This window comes from Marmota marmota, unplaced genomic scaffold, assembly GCF_001458135.2.
Source record: "Marmota marmota marmota unplaced genomic scaffold, marMar, whole genome shotgun sequence".
Classification (NCBI taxonomy): Eukaryota; Metazoa; Chordata; class Mammalia; order Rodentia; family Sciuridae; genus Marmota; species Marmota marmota.
Genome location: NW_026000222.1, coordinates 12,979,740 through 12,999,875, shown reverse-complemented (window position 1 = coordinate 12,999,875; position 20,136 = coordinate 12,979,740). Strand labels below are relative to the sequence as shown.

The 20,136-nt window shown below is 39.8% G+C and overlaps 1 protein-coding gene across 10 annotated transcripts in view; it reads left to right on the top strand.

The window, feature by feature from the left end:
• Znf821 (zinc finger protein 821) overlaps nucleotides 1-20,136 on the top strand; it is a 30,391-nt gene extending 10,255 nt beyond the window's left edge. For 2 of the 10 annotated variants that reach the window (XM_015496126.1, XM_048792479.1), the window contains exons 2-7: nucleotides 3,165-3,281; nucleotides 11,976-12,101; nucleotides 14,567-14,712; nucleotides 15,734-15,838; nucleotides 18,246-18,412; nucleotides 19,169-20,136. In XM_015496126.1, the coding sequence (XP_015351612.1) occupies nucleotides 3,242-3,281; nucleotides 11,976-12,101; nucleotides 14,567-14,712; nucleotides 15,734-15,838; nucleotides 18,246-18,412; nucleotides 19,169-19,823 (1,239 nt within the window). In that variant the 5' untranslated portion in view covers nucleotides 3,165-3,241 and the 3' untranslated portion in view covers nucleotides 19,824-20,136. Of the gene's footprint in view, nucleotides 1-334; nucleotides 398-1,543; nucleotides 1,659-3,164; nucleotides 3,282-11,975; nucleotides 12,121-14,566; nucleotides 14,713-15,733; nucleotides 15,839-18,245; nucleotides 18,413-18,787; nucleotides 18,877-19,168 lie in introns of all 10 variants that reach the window. The other 8 variants (XR_007343611.1, XM_015496124.2, XM_048792478.1 and 5 more) reach the window with 8 other exon arrangements.

Below are 20,136 nucleotides of genomic sequence, written 5' to 3'. Positions count from 1 at the left end.
CCCGGCGTCTGACAGGCTTGGGTCGAGCTGGGGGAGGGGAGGATAGCGTGGGAGTGCCGACCCGGGGGTGTTAGTGCCGGAGTCTCGGTCTTGCAGAGAGCTTCTAAATTTAGATTTTGGAGCCGACTGTGTTGTCTGAGGGTTTGTCTGAGCCGCTTCAGAAGACCTCTGGCTCTTGTTTGTAATTCCTGGAAATTTACCTGTGCTCATGCTTGAAAAAGCCGTAGGGAATATCTCAGCTGATCATACACACGCTCCTTATCCGACCCGTGGGGCACCTGGGAACAGCGAAGCAGCTGCGTGAACCGCTTTCTTGCCCTCTCCTTTTTGGCAGATACACGTCACTTGGATTCAGGCGAGTTTACTTTGCTCCGTGGGAACTGCACCAGAGCAGGAGGTGGGAGTGCACCCTCTTTTCTTAAGACTGGCATTGCATCCGTACCCACTCCCTTGTTAAATCTGTGGTGTGCCCTGGAAACTGCAATCTAACACCTGTGGGAGAGCAGAGACCGTGATAAGGGGAGCTGTCGCACCCTCCGGAAGACACAAAGTCGCTCTAAAGAGGAAAAAAGCTGCTCTCCTTTTAAAATAGAATCCCTTGTAGACCTGAACCTCGGTTTATCTTTCTTCCCATTCCAGTTTCCTTGATGAAGATGTTCTGGCAGCTCTCCATTTATGTTTTGGATTTAGTTTCAGATTTGGGCTTGGAAATTGAGGCACAGCTGGATGTAAAACGCAATGAATGACCTTTAGAGTAATCTGTCCATGGGTTTTTATTAGTTTTTACCTCCTATAAAACACTTGCCTAACCTCTGAGATCTTGCTGTGTGGTCAGGAGTGTCCTTTCAGTGCCGTTTATTTATTTCCATATTTATTTTCAAGAGTCCATGACCCTACAGAACTTTTTTGGTGGATGTTTTTGTTATTGTAGCTTTGTTTTGTTTTATGAGAGGGGAGAGCATTTACTTATTTTCCCTCCATCCCTCAGGTGTGAAGTCCCATGGGGTACCATCTGGTCAGTTCCCCATTAGGCCACTAGGAGGACTGTGAGAGGCAATGGACACTATTTAAATATGCAGATGCTCATCTCTTGCACCTTGTAGCTTTTGTATTGAACTGTTGTCTTGCCAAGATTATCTAAATTGAGCCAGATTCAATTTATTTGGCATTCCTTCAGAAGAGACCTTATTACCTTTATCTCAATTTCAATTTCTGATCTTGATGGGGGAGAAAATATAGATTAGTCAAGATTCCATTTTTTTGTTTATACAATGCAGGCATCTATTTTAGAAAGATTAACAGACAACCTGCATTTCATTTAACTCTCCTCTTTGTGATTCCAGAGACATAAAGGAAAATATCTGAAGTGATATTCATTCATTGCTTCCATGAATAACTAACTACTTGATTAGAAATGATATATACAAAACTTAGAGAACACATATTATTAGTAGTAGATATCAGCATACTACCCTCTAAATAATTATAATTGGTTTTTACTGTATACATTTGGAGTTTTTCTTTTTTTTTTTTTTAATTAAAGGTCTGAAAAAGAACTGTGTTTGATATGCAGATATGATAGAAGACTGCCTGAAAGCTGCTTCCTTTGCCACTTCCTGTGGAGGCCTGTCTTTGCCATTTGCGGTTTCTTTCTTTTGGTAAGGGGAGGCAGGATCTGATTACAGGTTTGAGGTCCTTTCTCACTATGTAGAAGAGTTAGTTGGCATAACATGAGGCAGGTCTTCATTAACTGGAGTGCTAAGGACAGCTAGTAGTAGTCTCTCATCATTCCTCTAAAGACAATAAAATACAATTCTATATTTTTATGTAAGAGTACAATTTGAGAAGGCAGGCACTAAAAGAAAACTTGGGTGACCAGATCCATATTTGTGTCTTTGGTAGGAAAGATAATTTTTTAAAATATCATTTATTCACTCTTTCAAAGAAAATGTCATAGCTTCTGCTACTAATCCATTTAGATTCTCTACAATGCATATACTGGGCCAGTCTTTCTTGTAGTAAACCAGGATCTTCCTGAATTAAGTGTCTGTCCCTTTCCATATAAGCAGGGCAGATGCATGTCTTTGCAGCACTTCTTACCAAGGGAGCTTTTCTGTGTTCCTCCCACTGGTCTCTGCTACACAGAGCGGAAATTGAAAAAAGGCTCTAAGGTTATTAGCTTTGCCCACCTCTCCAGAATATGGGAGCAGGACCAGGTTTGGGTTCCACATTGGGAAATTGAATCAGTACTCAGCAATGTGGGTGGCATTTGGCTCTTCTGGTGAGAGCCAGTCTTTAGCATTGGAAGTTTGATTTGCTTTAGTGTCTTGTCATCCATGGTGCTCAGCACTGTCCTGTATCACTAAATAGAGGCTCTTTTTCTCATGTTGTTTTCATTGAGACTTTTCTGTCTCACAGGGATATGATGCTTTTGTTACCTCTAGGCAAGATAACTTCTCTTTTGGGGGGTGGGGGGTACCAGGGATTGAGCTCGGGGCACTCAATCACTAAGTCACATCCCCAGCCCTGTTTTGTATTTTATTTAGAGACAGGGTCTCACTGAGTTGCTTAATGCTTTGTCATTGCTGAGGCTGGCTTCGAACTCTCGATTCTCCTGTCTCAGACTCCTGAGCTGCTGGATTACAGGTGTGCACCACCACACCCGGCTTGCAAGATAAATTAAAAAAAAAAAAAAAAAGTCTAGAGGCTCCCATTCATGCAGATTGCAGGACTTGACTTCCAGTGGGCATGTGACAAATGAGCTGCCACACTCTGGCTTCTTTTGCTTCCTTTCACATCCATAGGACTTATCCTTTTGAGCTTACAATACTTCTAACCTTTTTGCCTGAATTTTGCATCCTTTTCTCTCCTATGATCATGATCACTTAACAGGATTCTGAATTCCACAGATGGATTTAGAGTAAAATTCTCTAAGTCATCTGAGGGAATCTCCTCTTAAATTTCTTGGACCTTGACATTATGGTGGACCTTGATATTATGGTAGAAATTTATTCACTTCTCTCTTTCATTAGTTCAATTATTTATTGTGATGGGTGAGCTTTATATGCTTAGGAATTACTTTTAAAAGTCTTTTTGTCTTTTAATTTTGTATATTTTTTGAAAACAAAGATGACATGTGCTAACAATATCCTTTTTTATTATAGCTTAGCAGCTGGCAAAGAGGAAGTAATATATCCAGTCGTGAAACTGGGAAAGGCCAGAGCTCTTGGATTAGGGAAACATGTCCCGTCGGAAACAGACAAATCCAAATAAAGTTCACTGTGAGTATTGGGCTTTGTATTCCAGAATCTTGGGATGTTGAAGGAGGGAATGAAAGAGTAATCTGAATTTAGGAAGAGCAGCTCACACTAATTAGTTAAGAAAGGGTTAAAGGTTTTGGATATGTGGATTTAAAATATGTCATGGACTGGGGCTGTAGCTCAGTGGCAGAGTGATTACCTAGCATGTGTGAAGCACTGGGTTTGATCCTCAGCACTACATTAAAATAAAAAATAAAATAAAGTCATACTGTTCATCCACAACTACAAAAACATTTTTTTAAAATGTTAGTGGATGAGATGTTAGAAACTTACTTGGGGTATATGTGTTTAATTTATCCTTAGCATTAACATTAATAAATAGTTATAGGATATAGATGTTAGGACTGTAAAACAAAATAAACTGTAATGTAGCCTCTTATACATATACACATAATATAAAAATACAACATTAGTATAGGTTAAATACCAAATAGGGATGCTGTATACCATAAGTACTATACAAGTTAAGAGAAGGGATGTTAAGAGAATTCTGTTGACTAAAATAGCAAGGAGGCCCTAGACCATGAACTTAAACTGGGCCTTAGAGGGAGAAAATAGGTTGAAAAAGAGAAAGGGAAAATTGGGTAGGGAGAATGATGTGAGTAAAGATACAAGAAGGAATGCACATGATGTATTCAGAGGATAAGGAGACTTTTCATAAAGCAGAAGCTTCTTTTGTCCAGAAGTCAGAGGACATGAAGTTAGAGATGTTTACATTGGGGAGGTCTGAACATGAGACCAAGTTCAGACTTCATTCTGTGGACCGTCAGAAGTTACCAAGGGTTTTTAAACAGGGAGAGTGTAGAGTGACATTTAGAGTGCAATGTTTTGATAGTATGAAGTAGTGCATGGGATGGATCACATGAGGGAGAGATTAAAAACAGGAAGACCAGGCATGTGCTATGGCTTTGTTTTGTTTCTCAACAGTTTCATATGTATATTATATGTGACATTAGATTGTAAACTTCTGGAGGGCAGGGACTGTATGCCATGTGTGTCCCTCTGCCATATGTATCTCTATTTCTAGCACTGCTCATAAAGAATGTTCAGAAAGTGCCTTATTAATATTAATATCTATGTACATTTTTGATAATTAGCCATTTTTCTGTAATGTAGGGGGATAAGCATTCTCACTCAAATTATCATATAAGAAACAGATTAAGGAGGACTGATTGAGTAAAGTATAACAACATCTGAAAAGAATTCAGAGGTGAAAAATATGAAAGATTTTAAGACAAAATAAGCCCCAAAAAAGAACTAAAACTAATTTAATTATAGATATTGTATGTCAGGCACTATGTACTTATCTTTCTGGGTAGTTTCAAGAGTAGGAGAGAAAATAGTTGAATAGAGGAATTAAGATGGCTTTGACATATTAATGACATTAGGGTAGCAAACCTCTCTACATGATCATTCTTCTATTTAAGTCCTGGGAAAGTTGTATAAAATGTAATCAGTTGCATGCTTCCAGAAGTGTATTCTGAAATAAGTAGATGTGCTTGGCTGCTAATGTGAAGGTGAATGGTTAGGAACAATATAGAATTTGCTGCTAAAATAGTAAGATGCAGTGTATCTGAATGTGAAGATGGTCAAGGGAGATAACCTGAAGTGTCTATAGGATAGGTCATTCACAACAGGCTCAGGGGGTTTGCCTTCTCTCTGGTTGAAGATGAGTATTGATAAGACACATAGACCACAAGTCAGGGCAGGTAGGTTACCCTCAGTAGAGATATGGGTTTCCAAGAAAGGCAATTGTAGGATTGAGTGTTCACCCATAAAACTTACGTGTCCAAAGACACTGCTTACTCCATTTTTTTTTTTTTTTTTTTTTTGGAGGTACCTAGGGCCTTGCACATGCTAAGTAAACATTCTACCAATGAGCTATATCCCCAGCTCTTTTTATTTTATTTATTTATCTGTTTGTTTCTTTATTTTGGTGCTGGAGATCAAACCCATGGCCTTGTGCATACGAGGCAAGCACTCTGCCAACTGAACTATATGCCCAGCCCTACTCTAGCCCTTTTTATTTTGAGATAGGGTCTCATGAAATTGCCCATGCTGTCCTCAAACTTGTGATCCTCCTGCTTCAGCCTCCTGAATAGCTGGAATTACAGGCATATGCCACTATGCCCAGCCTAAGCCAGAAAGACTCCTTAGATTTGAGGAAAAGTAGCTGGTGGAATGATGGCAGGATTTTAATAAGGACAGGGGAGCTAGCAAAGACTTTTATGGCCTATGTCTGTGTCCATGTACTATATATCCATCAATTGCATCTCTTTCCATGATAGTTAATTAAAACTGAGATGAGCTGGTACTTTTATTGGAGTTGAAAAATAGATTGTCCAATAAGCCAGGGAGGAGGGGATAGTATCACATGTCTATAGGTGCAGAAACACAGCTACCAGAGTCAAGCAAGTGAACATTATACTGTTCGTGGAGTGAATGGGACTTTGCAGGTTCTTCAATGGTGAATATTAAAAGGGCCTTTACTGTGGGGCTGTGAACACAAACATTCAGCTGCAATTAAACCCCCCAGGAAGGGGCTGTTTTCAGTGATACATTTAGGCAGGGAGCTGGGAGGGCTTTTCAGGTGATTGACTTAGCTTGACCAAAGAAGACAAGAAACTTGAGATTTGCTGGTTTCCTAAGATCTTCTGTTTATTTATTATTTTAGGGACTGAAGCTGACCCTAACCTTTTCAATAGATCACCTTCTCATTGGCCATAACAATAATGGCAAACAGAAATAGGAAATTTTAGTTTCCTGATGACTTGAGTCTCCTATCACCTTGTGAAATGGAACCAGTCATATTTATTGAACTTAATGATGCTTGTTTATTTAAAGTAAATGGAATGGACTCAAGGTCTGGGAGACAGGAAATTCTGCAGAAGCTTTGCTTAAATGTCAAAGCCAATCAGCACTTGAGCAGAGTAATGGCTGAGCTTCATTACATCTGCCTTCTGGAAAGAAGTTATGTGGCATGAAGCTAAAACATGCCTAAAGGGATATATTAAGAATCCCACTGCCGTAGCCCAGCAACATTTGTCAGATCCACTTTAGAAGCCAATGAACAGGCTGCTTTGGCACTCCCTTGGTTTTCCTCAGGACTGTTTTTATATCTAAATTACTGGCATGATCCTTCCCCAGAAACATCCAGACAGACTCGTGTTTAGCCTACTTGCTTCAATAATAGAGGCCAATGCAAAGCTTTTGGAATAAAAGCCCAGAATTATTAGTTATGGAGAAACTACTGATGGCTTAAAAGATCTATTTATATCTTTCCCCCTATTTCCTTCCCATCTCACCTCCTTCTGAGAACAAATTTCTGTTCACTGTTTCTAGAGAGGTTGAAAATATAGTCCCTTAACACTCACATTTAGTGTGTTTGATCCAAGCAAACCACTAAGTAAAGGAAAATTTCTTTTATTTAAGAAACTTTTGCTTTCAGATTACAAGATACATCAGAGACTAGAAACCTTTAACTTCAATTGAAAGCTTTTCACAGAGAAGAAAGAATAAAAGGCTTTAAGGTCTTTTCTAAAAAGCACAGCTTGTTTTGTCTTCCTTCATTCTGTAAGCATTCTTGTGTGGTAATGGCTATGTTCCCAACGTGATAACTTTGGTATTATACACAATGGGAACATTACTCAGCATTAAAAGAAAGTAAAATCATGGCATTTGCAGGTAAATAGATGAAGTTGGAAAATATATGCTAAGTGAAGCAAGCCAATCCCCAAAAAACAAAGGCCAAATGTTTTCTGGGTTACAAATAAGACTGTCATCTAGAAATGGACTCCTAAGCGCCTCACTCCCAGGACTAGCTCTTTTTCTCTGAAGCTGACATCTGCTCTCTTAGAGAATATGTTTTAGCTGCTTTACTTAATTTCAGTCAGCCTGAAATTCCATTTTTAAAAATTGTACCAAGGACCTAATCAACAAATGGGCCAAGGAACTGAACAGATACTTCTCGGAAGAGGATATACAATCAATCAACAAATATATGAAAAAAATGTTCAACATCTCTAGCAATTAGAGAAATGCAAATCAAAACTACTCTAAGATTTCATCTCACTCCAGTCAGAATGGCAGCTATTAAGAATACAAACAACAATAAGTGTTGGTGAGGATGTGCTGAAAAAGGCACACTCATACATTGCTAGTGGGACTGCAAATTGGTGCAGCCAATATGGAAAGCAGTATGGAGATTTCTTGGAAAGCTGGGAATGTAACCACCATTTGACCCAGCTATCCCACTCCTCAGGTATAAACTGAGGAGCATACCCAAAGGACTTAAAAACAGCATACTACAGGGACACAGCCATATCAATGTTTGTAGGAGCACAATTCACAATAGCTAAATCATGGAACCAACCTAGATGTCCTTCAGTAGATGAATGCATAGGGAAACTTTGGTATATATACACAATGGAACATTACTCAGCATTAAAAGAGAATAAAATCATGGCATTTTCAGGTAAATGGATGAAATTGAAAAAATATATTGCTAAATGAAGTTAGCCAAACAAAAGCCAATTGTTTTCTTTGATATGAGGATGAAGACACATAATGGCAACTGGGGGTGGGGAACTTGGGAGAAATGAAGGAACTTTAGTTAGGGCAAAGGGGAGGGAGGGGAAAGGAGGGGGCAAGCCGGTAGGAATGATGGTGGAATGAGTTAGACATCATTATCCTAAGTACATGTATAGGACACAAATGGTGTGAAAATATTTGTGTACAACCAGTGTCTTGAAGGATTGTGCTCTATATGTGAAATATGAAATATTCTGCCATCATGTATAACATATTAAATACCAAGGACCCAAGAAAGAGAATTATAAAATATTTTTCCTTTCTAATGATTTCATCTTAGTCTTCTTGCCTCAAAAGTGGCAAGAAGCCACTTTGTTCTCCAAAGTGGCTTGCATGGCCTCTTTCTTATCTGGTCTCCAGAACCTTAGCCAAATCCAAAGCAAACAGTATTTTGATTTCATATCAAAGAAAAAGGGAGATTTTTATTTGCTTTTTATTGTGGAACCCAAATATTAACAGGCAAATAAATACCCACATTTAATAAGATGGTTGCTCTACATTAATATCTAGAAACCAGAGGATATTTTTTTAACTTACTCCAACAGTTTCAAGAATGAAAAAATAATTCTATATTATAAAATCAGACAACTCTATAACACTTGTTAATCACTAATATCTCTATGGGTCACATTGTACTTGAGTTAATAGGACATAGTTTTAGCAAATCTCACTATTTTTTTATGCAAGGATAAATCCAGGGAATCAGAGCCAGAGCTTAGATAAAAGCTACCAGAAGATAATCTATTTATTTTTTCCAATGATGTGTTTTTAAGTTTGTTTTTTTTATATTTTACTTTATGGTGATGTTTAAAGTAGGAATAACCTTGAGGAATAACAGTAATCTTAGCTTATTTTCCCAAGTCAATAATAGAATAAAAGTGCAGTGTTTCTTTCCAGATTGCCAAAAAAGAGGGACAGAATTGATTTATCTCAATTATCCTAGGTGAGATTGCCAGCAGGAGCCTTAGATGGGGAAATTGTACTGAATAGACTCCTCTCTGATGTATGAAGGCTGAAATATTTAGACAACATCAGTAGGCAAAAATAAATTTTGAGTTCATGTTGATAAAGAGTAGCTGAATTCATGACTCCTGAAAAGTACATATCCTTTTAGATATCTTTCTACTGATCCAATGGTAATTCTCTACTGTGAAAGTGAGAAAATGTATTGTTCATTTTTTTTAATATTTATTTTTAATTGTAGTTGGACACAATACTTTTATTTTATTTATTTTTATGTGGTGATAAGAATTGAACCCAGGGCCTCGCACGTGCTAAGTAAGCGCTCCACCGATGAGCTACAACCCCAGCTCCGTATTGTTTATTCTTTGCTTTTTTTTTTTTTTTTAATACTGAGAATTGAACCCAGGGTCTTGTACATGCTAGGCAAGTGCTGTACCACTAATCTACATCCCCAGCTCTTTTTAATTTTATTTTGAGATAAAAGTTGCCCATGCTGGCCTTGAAATTGTGATCCTCCTGCCTCAACTCCAGAGTAGCTAGGAATTACAGGCAAGTGCCACCATGCCCAGCCATTCTTAGCATTTTATAAACCTACTGATTTCTGACTAGGTTTCTTTAGTGACCAGAAGTATCACTGATAAGAAATGTTTGCCCTTGATAATTATATGCCTCGTACATAACTTATTCCATAGTACCATATCTGCTCATGGTCCCTAGATCTAAAAGCATGCCAGAATTCAGTGACTGCCAGTTGGCCAAGGTCTTGTGGTTTCAGTAAAACTAACATGGAGAAATTAAATGTTTCACTTTTGCAAAGAGGGAAGAGGAAACACTCTAATACAGAATTCATTTTGTCTTTCTCTAACAGTGAATTATATTCGGTGTGTCACCTTAGATTTGGTGAAGGTGAACTTAAATCAACTTATTTTTTTCCTTACTTGAGCACTGTGTAGCTACAAGTACACTTTAACACTATCCACCTCCATTCCCACCCACAGGATGAGTCATAATTGCCATAATGTCGGTTACTCTAATCCATGCATGGTAAGTCAACATGGTATCAGAACCATCATTTTTCCTTTCTCATAAACTGGTCCTAAAAACATTATTTTGACATTTGAGTTGTATGTATTAATTTCTCACGGTATGAAGATAACATCAATACTAGGATCAGAGCCACACATAGACCAGTGTTTGTTTTCAGCAAAACCACTTTGATGAACCTTCTAACCTTGAACTTAATATCTCTACTAGAAAGCAGTTTAAAAATATGGACATTAGGGGATGGAACATGTGCTTAACATGAGCAAAGCCTTGGGTTCACTCCATCAAAAAAAGGGACATTAGAGAGGAACAGAGACCATTTCCTGACCATCACTACCTTACTCCCTAACCCCTACCCCATGCTGAGGAGAATATTGAACATAGGGCCTTGCACCATTCTAGGCACAGATCTGGGTTTGAATACTTGATTTCACTATAGACCTTTGTTTTCTCCTTAGTAAAATATAGATAGTAGTCATGGATGGGATGTGGCTCAGTGGTAAAGTGCTCCTGGGTTCAATCCCTGGTACAAAATATTATTATTATTATTAATATAAAAATGTAATGTATTGTTAAAAATATGAATATATGGGGCTGGGGTTATGGTTCAGCAGTAGAGCACTCGCCTCACACTTGTGAGGCCCTGGGTTCAATCCTCAGCACCACATAAAAATAAATAAAGGTATTGTGTCCAACTACAATTAAAAAATAAATATTTAAAAAAATGAATATATATTACGTATATATTATATGTATAATATATGTAGTAATACCTGCCACACAGCCTGTAACATAGAGCTACCACATAGCATGTAAAATAGAGTCCGGAACTAACAAATGTCAAATAGTCACTATAATTGAAGTTCAGTTCTTATTCTTACTCAAGAATATTTGCTGAATGAAAGACAAAGTATATCACATGAAGCCTGCCCCACATCATTCTTTTCACTACCCAAGAACTAGTAGCACACATCAACTCACTAGTTTCTTCCTTTCACATTATTGTATTGTCTCAGAGCCGAGTCTATTTATTTTTCTTTCTCTCTTTAGTAAGAAAGAGCATGGTTTATTGTCACAGGTTTCACTTGTCACAGGTTTCACTCGGGCTTTCTATTATTCCCTCTTGCTGCTGAGGAGTAGGGACAGTAGTTTCCATCTGAGATAATGGAAACCTAGGGAAACCCAATGCTCTATTTTCCTTATGCCTGGTCTCCTGGAAATCAAAGAATGTGAAATGTTAACCTCTTCAGTAAGTACAAGGATCCGAGACAGAGTTCATCAGAAGGAAATGCAAAGTCAAGGAAAGGTCCAGGGATTGAGGGTACTGCATACCAAAAAAAAAAACCATCCTAACCGCATTGGCCCAAGAAGACTAGATAAATATTATTTGTTATAAATTAATTGGCATGTTTCAGGAAGTTTTTCTTCAGCAGAAATTAGTTCATATGTTGTTGTTCTCCTTCTTGTCCATTATTCAGTCAGTTGATTTTCTCATGGCAATTCTGATAGGCATTAGAAAGAAAGTCAAGAAAGAATTTATAGAACATGTGTTGGAAGGAGAGTGACTGAAAGATGTGATTAGAGAAATTTAATAAGAAGAATTATTTGAAGCACTTGATTATAGTCCAAGGTAGACACTGAGTGAGGACTATAATGCAAGTAATTTAAGGTGTAGAGATTTTACCCAGATTTACTGCCCTGTTTTCATCCCATCATTTTGCTTCTTTTGCTTCTATCTCCCCAATCTGATGGAAGGTTGTAAATGGAATTGAGATTCTGCAGTTAATTTATAAAATACCAATTGATCACCTTTTGAAGAGTCAAGAATAGGGGATTTAAGAAAAGTAAGCGATGCTTTCTAGAGCATCTGGCTTACTGCCCAGGAAGAACAGCTGTGCCCAGAAGCTGTTGGAGGCAGCAAGCTGACTTGGAGATGAATGACCCCACCACAGGGTACCTGCCTGTCTCCTATCTTTGAATGGTCTGACCTTCCAACCAGCTTGCCTGGGGATGTGCTGCCCAGCTGGTGGCCTGACTATTTTTCCTTGTGACCACCAGGGGATCAAGTATTTGCTGGGCTAGAAGAGCAAGCCCGCCAGGCGATGATGAAAACTGATTTTCCTGGAGACCTTGGCAGTCAGCGACAAGCTATCCAACAACTAAGAGATCAGGACTCCAGTAGCAGTGAGTTCTGCACCTTCTGGTAATGACTCAGGGCAATGGGAGAAGAATTATTAGAGTGTGTGTGCTCTGGGGATTATGCATGGGGGTTGGGAGGAAGATACAAAGAAGGAGATATGTGGATCCTCAGTGTCCCTAAAAGGGTTCTAAGATGTATGAGCATATGCTTATTCAGAGAGAGAGGACAGATTTGGCATTATATTTATTTTTAACTCTTGGACTACAGTACTTGGCACAGGCCATAGCCATACACAGATAGGTTTGTGATGGTTGTGATAGAGATATAGGAATAATTAGTGTTCAAGTAGTTCCTAGGTTAAGTCAAATGAAAAGAAAAAAATCCCTGTCTCTGAAGATCTATTTATTTATAATAAAACATAATTATGAATTTTTGCTTGAGGTTCCAGTTTTAATGTTTTATAGGTTTGTTTAGTAATGGGATTATGCAACACATAAAATGCTGAAGTCCAGATCTTCCTATACCAAAGCTCTTGGTAGATCTCTGTGGTTAGGAGATGGAAAAGATAGGCTCTCACAAGTTGAGCCTCATGGTTTGTCTGTTCATAGCCTGCCTGAACAGACACATTTTGAGATGTGTTATTTCCTAGGAAGATTTCTACACTGTCCTGATCTCATCCACTAGATATTGGTCATTTGTAAATATCAATTCAGAGAAACATTTCTGATTTCTCTCCATTTTAGACTAGGGAGAACAAAGAGGGAGAGAGTTCAGCAACTTGTAGGAACTACGATTTTCCCCAAACTAATCATTAAGCAACAACAACCACAAAAATAATTTAGCAATTAAAAATCACTTATGTATAGAAAAATGAGTCCCAAATTACCAAAAATCTATGGGACTCACCATTTTCCCAAGTAACAGGTAAGAATAACAACATCTACCAGAGTCTAATAGGTCTCCACTGTGGAAAACTTGCACCATCCCTGTAGGCAACACACCTTTCCTTTTTCTTTCTTTCTTTCTTCTTTTTTTTTTAATCTTTCTGGTAGACTATTTAGATAACAGATAAATTACAAAAATGTATTTGATACAACATTGCCTTAGACTAAGCCTACAAGTATTCAAAGTACCAAGTAGGAAGCTGGTGAGAAAATATAGTATGATTTAAACTGCCTTTCCAGGGTCAGATCTAGCCCACCAACTGACTGGTGTATCTAACACAACATATGTAACTACTAGCAGATGATCTGGTTAAATCTTCTCATGAAGAAAGGAAATGGAATTGGCATTGCCCAGACAATGGTGGATTTAGAAATTATGTAAGGGATAATAGAAGACAAGTAGTACTGTTAGCAAGGAAATTTGAGTCTCACTGCAGATGCAGAGAGCCTAGTGTATTTCTCTCTCCTCACATCAGGCCCAGGAGTCTGAGATCTGTGGGATTGGGTGAGGGCTAGAGTTTGAAAGCTTCTCTATGGTTGGCTTCCTCTTCCTTGTGACCTTCAAGCCACTACTACTTTTTTTCCTTTTTGAAAAAATTCCATTTGTTTTTGCTTTTATCATCTTTTTTCTATTTTATAAGTAATAGAGAAAGAAATCAGCTCATATAAATCTTACAGATTACCCAGCCATGGGTGGACCTCTCCACAGCCACATACTGCGTCCAATACTAAAACAGGCTCAATTCTTAATCAAGTCATAAGAAATGGTATTTCATTATAAAGTAAAGGATGGCACATTCCTTCAACTAAATGCATTTAGCTATCCATTAGATAATAATAATAATAAAAACCCAACAGAAACATATTATTCAGCTTAGACTGCTGTGTCATTAGTGGAGTAAGAACACAGTGAGTTGGGTACCACCACACTGCCTGAGGTTGGTTGTTGTGCTGATTTTTCCACTGTAACAAAGAGGCCTTTCCCTATAAAGTGACATCATTTTTAACTAATTTACTACGGCCCATGTACTGATATAAGAGAAAAAAAAAAAAAAAACTTGCTGGTGTTTCTTTAAGTGTGTCTTGGGATTTATTGGGAACAAATGAGTGTGGCTCACAGTAGAATAGTCAGTGACACCATGGAGAAACTGTGCAGAGGTTTATGGAGAAAAGTAAGTAATAAAATCAGTGAGAAGTGTTGGTAAGTCAGAGGTAATGGGTTGTGGGAATGAGCTCAGTATGAGGTGGTTGGGGAAGTGTGAATTGAAGTGTCAGATATTTGAGAACCATGCATAAGAAGAATTATTTTTATGACTAGTTTCCAATACAGTTTTACCTCAGGTTTTCTCTTTAGTGTACATGTGGCATAATAAATAACAGTGATAGCTGCTTTCCACTTAATCATAATTTTGTATGCAACAAACTTTATTTGTTAACTGATAACAAACTCTACTACAAAAGATCTGAAAATGTTTTCCATTATATTTGTAAGCTCTAGGTGGACAGCAGCTCAGGATGTATTTCTGCAAAAAAATCAGAACAAGTGACCAGTTTATGTGTTCCAGGTGACAGTGAGGGTGATGAAGAGGAGACCACACAAGATGAAGTCTCTTCCCACACATCAGAGGAAGATGGCGGGGTGGTCAAAGTGGAAAAAGAGTTAGAAAATGCGGAGCATCCTGTTGGTGGGAAAGAAGTAGTAGAGCATGAGGCAAGTGAAAATGGCTCCTAAGTCCAGGAAAGCCCTACCCTTATACTTTGCCCTGATGTTTCTCACCCACATGTCACAGTCTTGCCTCTTCCAGTCTCCCGGGCCTTCCTATGTCTCTTCCCTCGTGGCATGGGAGCCCACACCTCCTGCACAGTCTTCCTCACACTGGCTTTCCTTCTCTATTTCCACATTCCTGCACCCACATACAGCTCTCTTTTTAGACAGAAGAACCAGAACCACCTTTGCAAAATGGGAAACTAACTTTCTGAGATGTATTCTGGAGTATGTTTGCAAATTTAATTCAAATTTAGTGAGGCATCACCTTCTCACTAAGTTGTTTCCTAAAGATTCATAAAAGGGAAGCCAATCCTTTCCCTGCAGAGTTTATTTAGGGAGATAAAATAGATCAGCTCTCAGCCAGGTGTTATGGTGCATGCCTGTAATCCCAGAGACTCAGGAGGCTGAGGCAAAAGGTCAGGAGATGAGGAAAGCCCACTGGGAATTTGGCTCAGTTGTTAAGCACCCCTGGGTTCAATCCCTGCTATGTATGTTTGTATAAATAAATAAATATCAGCTCTCCCTGGGGCAATCCTAGCCTTGTGACAGGGAAAAAAAAAATTTAAAAAAAGGAAGATGCGAGCTTTATGTATTTATTTGTCAGGAGTAGGGATGAAACCCTTGGTGTTCTACTCCTTAGCTATATTCTCCAGCTCTTTTGGTTTTTATTATGAGATAGGACCTCACTAAATTGTGAGAGGCCTGCCTCTAACTTATAATCCTCCTGCCTCAGCCTCTCAAATAGCTGGGATTACAAGCATGCACCACCATCCCTGGCTCAATGCAATAAAATTTAATTCCTACTCAAACATTATTACTCTTTCCTTTGGCCTATACCAAAAACCTAAGGTTGACACTTGATATCAGATGGTGTTCCTTTTAACAGGATACCTGTTTTAAAGAGGTGGGACAAGGAAGAGATTAGTGAAGAATCTTCAGGAGTTGCCTCTTTGTTGAATTGCAGGTCACAGAGAATTTGAATTCTGATCCCTTGCTTGAGCTCTGCCAGTGTCCTCTCTGCCAGCTAGACTGTGGGAGTCGGGAACAGCTGATCGCTCACGTGTACCAGGTATGACATGGGGAGCTGTGAGCTCTAGAACCTGAACACTGGTAGCTTGATTATGACGCAGATCCTGCATTGGCCTTTGCCTCTGCTTCCTAAAGGACTTGTAGGTTGTTGCTTCCATCAAGATTCCACTCCAGGGCTGGGGCTGGGGCTCAGCGGTAAAGTGCTGGCCTAGTACGTGTGAGGGTTCGATCCCCAGCACCACATAAAAACAAATAAATAAAATAAAGGTATTGTGTACAACTAAAAAATAAATATTAAAAAAAAAAAAGACTCCAGGCCGGGCATGGTGGTGCACACCTGTAATTCCAGCTGCTCAGGAGGCAGAGGCAGGGGGATCTTTTGCTTAATTTTTAAAAGCACTAGCTGAAGTTGGATGTGGTGGTGCACGCCTGTAATCCCAGTGGCTCCAGAGGCCGAGGCAGGAGAATCGCAACTTCACTTTATCGAGGCACTAAGCAATTGAGTGAGATCCTGTCTCTAAAGAAAATTCAGAAGTAGGCTGGAGATGTGGCTCAGTGGTTGAGTGCCCGTGAGTTCAATTCCTAGTACCACAAAAAAAAAAAAAACTCCATTCCTCAGAATACCTTAGTGTGATATGTTGAGTAAATATGTTCTTGATTCCTAGACAGACACACTGTGAGAATTAAGTATCCACATTTTTTCTAAATTACTTAGTGCATATATTCAATAATGAAATAGAAGCTAATATCTAATAATTACAAGGACTTTTAAGAAAAAGAAGCCAACATAAATGTTTCTGAAATACCAATGAAAGTTAGTATAAACAAGGGGATAGGAATAATAGACTTGTTTATACCCTGATCCAATTACAGGCCTCCTGTGCCTTGTGATCTCTGTTGACAAGTAATCAGTACATAGGGCAGCTGGGTTGTGCCATAAAGACAGTTGGTTTGTGCAAAATGTTTCTCCCAAAGAATCCTTGAAAAGATTGAGAAGCCAGTTGTGGAGCATACCTGTAACCAGGAGGCTGAAGCAGGAGGATCACAAGTTTGAGACCAGCCTCAGCAACTTAACAAGACCTTTAGCAATGTAGTAAGATCCTGTCTCAAAATGAACAATAAAAAGAACTGGGGATATAACAGTGGTAAAGTACCCTTGGATTCAATCCCCAGTACCAAAAAAACAAAAAAAAAAAAACAACCTTTTTTAAAGATTGAGGAAAGGCAGGATACAAATACCTGCTGTATGCCAATATTCCCAGCTAGCTCCTAGATTTGGATTTTGATCATTCTTTTAAAATGTACTTGTAGGACTGGGTTTGTAGCTAAGTGGTAGAGCACCTGCCTAGCATTTGTGAGGCACTGGACTCAATCCTCAGGCACCACATAAAAAAATAAATAAATAAAAATAAGGTTTAAAAGGTGGGGTTGTGGCTCAGTGGTAGAGCGAGTGCTTGCCTAGCATGTGCAAGGCCCTGGGTTTGATCCTCAGCACCACATAAAAATAAATAAATAAATAAAATAAAGATGTTGTGTCCAACTACAACTAAAAAATAAATATATATTTTTTTTTAAATAAGGTTTTAAAAAAACAAATATACATGCACAGTGTGAGCAGGGAGACAGAAATTATCCCAAGTGTGAATTCCTCTCAGCCTCTGAAGAGGGATCTGGAACTCTGCTGTTTCTTCAAACCAGCCACATGTTTCAGAATGTGGTCAGAACTCAAGCTAATGTATACAGCTTGCTGTATCTTTTGTTCTTTAAGTTCTTAGCATTGGTAAATGAGTAGATATTGGAGACTTTATAGAAAAGCTGCTATTCATGATTTTTGTGTATAGAGCTGACTATAGTATATTATCATTGTCTGTTTCAAAAAAGGAAAAATTGGGGGACTAGAGTTGTGGCTCAATGGTAGAGTACTTGCCTAGCACATGTGAGGCACTTGGTTAAATCTTCAGCACCACATAAAAATAAATAAAATAAAATAAAGGTATTATGTCCATCTCCAACTAAAAAAAAAAAATTAAAAAAAGAAAAGTTGTAATTTATATTTCCTTTCAACCTTATTGTATTTAATTGGCACAGATTTGTATGTTTTAGAATACAAACCAATTGGGGCTGGGAATATAGCTCAGTTGGTAGAGTGCTTACCTAGCATACATAAGGCGCTGGGTTCAATTCCCAGCAACATCCAAAAAAAGAAAACAAACGAATTGAGGAAAAACAAAAACTCAAGCTAATTAATCTAAACAGTGATTTGAGTGGCCAGGACCTTTTGAAGGTCCACTAACACAACAGGCTATGACTTTTCCAGGAGTTAAGCTAGAATAGTTCTAAGTCCTTTGTCCTGAGACTAAGGAAAGGAGATGTTTTCCAGAAGTTCTGTGGGTGCAGATTTTCCTGAAGGTAGTGCATGATTGACAGATTAAGGCTCTGTTTTACAGCACACTGCAGCAGTGGTAAGCGCCAAGAGCTACATGTGTCCTGTCTGTGGACGGGCCCTTAGCTCCCCAGGGTCACTGGGTCGCCACCTCCTAATCCACTCAGAGGACCAACGATCTAACTGTGCTGTGTGTGGAGCCCGTTTCACCAGCCATGCCACTTTTAACAGGTTAGTTGGGCACCTAACCTTGTTGTCCTGGGAGCAAGTTACTGGGTATGGGTTCTACTTTTCCAAGTCAAAACAAAGGCTAGAGATAGGTAATGCAAAAGTGACTGACACATGACATTATGTATTAGATGACCTCAAAGGGAAATGAATTCCAATCCCACCCCACCCACCCCACCCCCACCTTTTCAACTAGAAAGAGATGTAGTGAAGTGCAGGAACACTAATGCTAACTTGTGGAGAAAGGGTTTCAGGATGCTGAATAGATTCTGGTGTGAGGACATAGTCTCCACTGGGTCCTAGGTAGACTGGAACTCTGAACACCCTGTCTTCATCCTGTTTGCCTGGTATACAAGACAGAGGCTGCCTTTCTTGCAGGCAGTGCCAAGTGGGAGCTAGTGAGACAGTGGAATGACTGTACCCTGCCATAAAGGAAGCCTCCACCTCCAGGCCCCTTCATTCACACGGTAGGCTTGATCCTGCACAGCTCTTCCCAAACACTGGTATTCCAGCTCCACTTGTAAGGATTCCTTTACTTCTGCTGGGTTGCTGTGGCAGGTGGTTTAATCTCCAATTTCTGGTGGGCTTTAAGACTTGGGAGATGCCCTAGCCCAAAGAGAAGTGGTCTCTTAACCATTCAAACTAACCTCCAGAATTGAACCTGGAGAAACTGGCCTGGAAGGAAAAGAGTAAGTTAGGGATAGATATCTGAACCTTGCTAAAAGGAAACATTAATCATCCAAAATTTTTACTTTCTAGCGAGAAACTTCCTGAAGTACTTAATATGGAATCCCAACCACCAGCCCACAGTGAGGGCCCCTCCAGTACTGAGGGGAAGGACATTACCTTTAGTCCTCCAGTGTACCCTGCTGGAATTCTGCTTGTGTGCAACAACTGTGCTGCCTACCGGAAGCTACTGGAAGCCCAGACCCCCAGTGTACGCAAGTGGGCCCTACGGCGACAGAATGAGCCTTTGGAAGTAAGGCTGCAGCGGCTAGAACGGGAGCGCACAGCCAAAAAGAGTCGGCGCGACAATGAAACCCCGGAGGAGCGGGAGGTGAGGCGCATGAGGGACCGTGAAGCCAAGCGCCTACAGCGCATGCAGGAGACAGATGAGCAGCGGGCACGCAGGCTGCAGCGAGATCGGGAGGCCATGAGGCTGAAAAGGGCCAATGAAACACCAGAAAAGCGGCAGGCCCGGCTCATCCGAGAGCGGGAGGCTAAGCGACTGAAGAGGAGACTAGAGAAAATGGACATGATGTTGAGAGCTCAGTTTGGCCAGGACCCTTCCGCCATGGCAGCCTTAGCAGCTGAAATGAACTTCTTCCAGCTGCCTGTGAATGGAGTGGAATTGGACAGCCAGCTTCTGGGCAAGATGGCCTTTGAAGAGCAGAATAGCAGCTCTCTGCACTGAACCACACCCTCCTGCCTGCCCTCCAATCCACCTAAGCCCACAGGGGTCAGTGCTACAGCTACCTACAAAGCCAGCTTTGCTTTCAGAAGCAGGCCCTGGTTTGTTGTAGGAGGATCTGTGCACCCCTTGCATGTGGGAACAGGATGCTGGGGTCAGGAGGGACCCAGCTCAAGGCAGCTCTACACAAGGGAGCAGGCACTCCAGAGAACTTGACTCCCCCAGCCCATTGCAGCAGGCTGGGCTTATGGGACTTAGGGGCCCAGTGCAACCCATGAAGTTGTGAGGGCAAATAAATTAATTTTATCTTTACTGG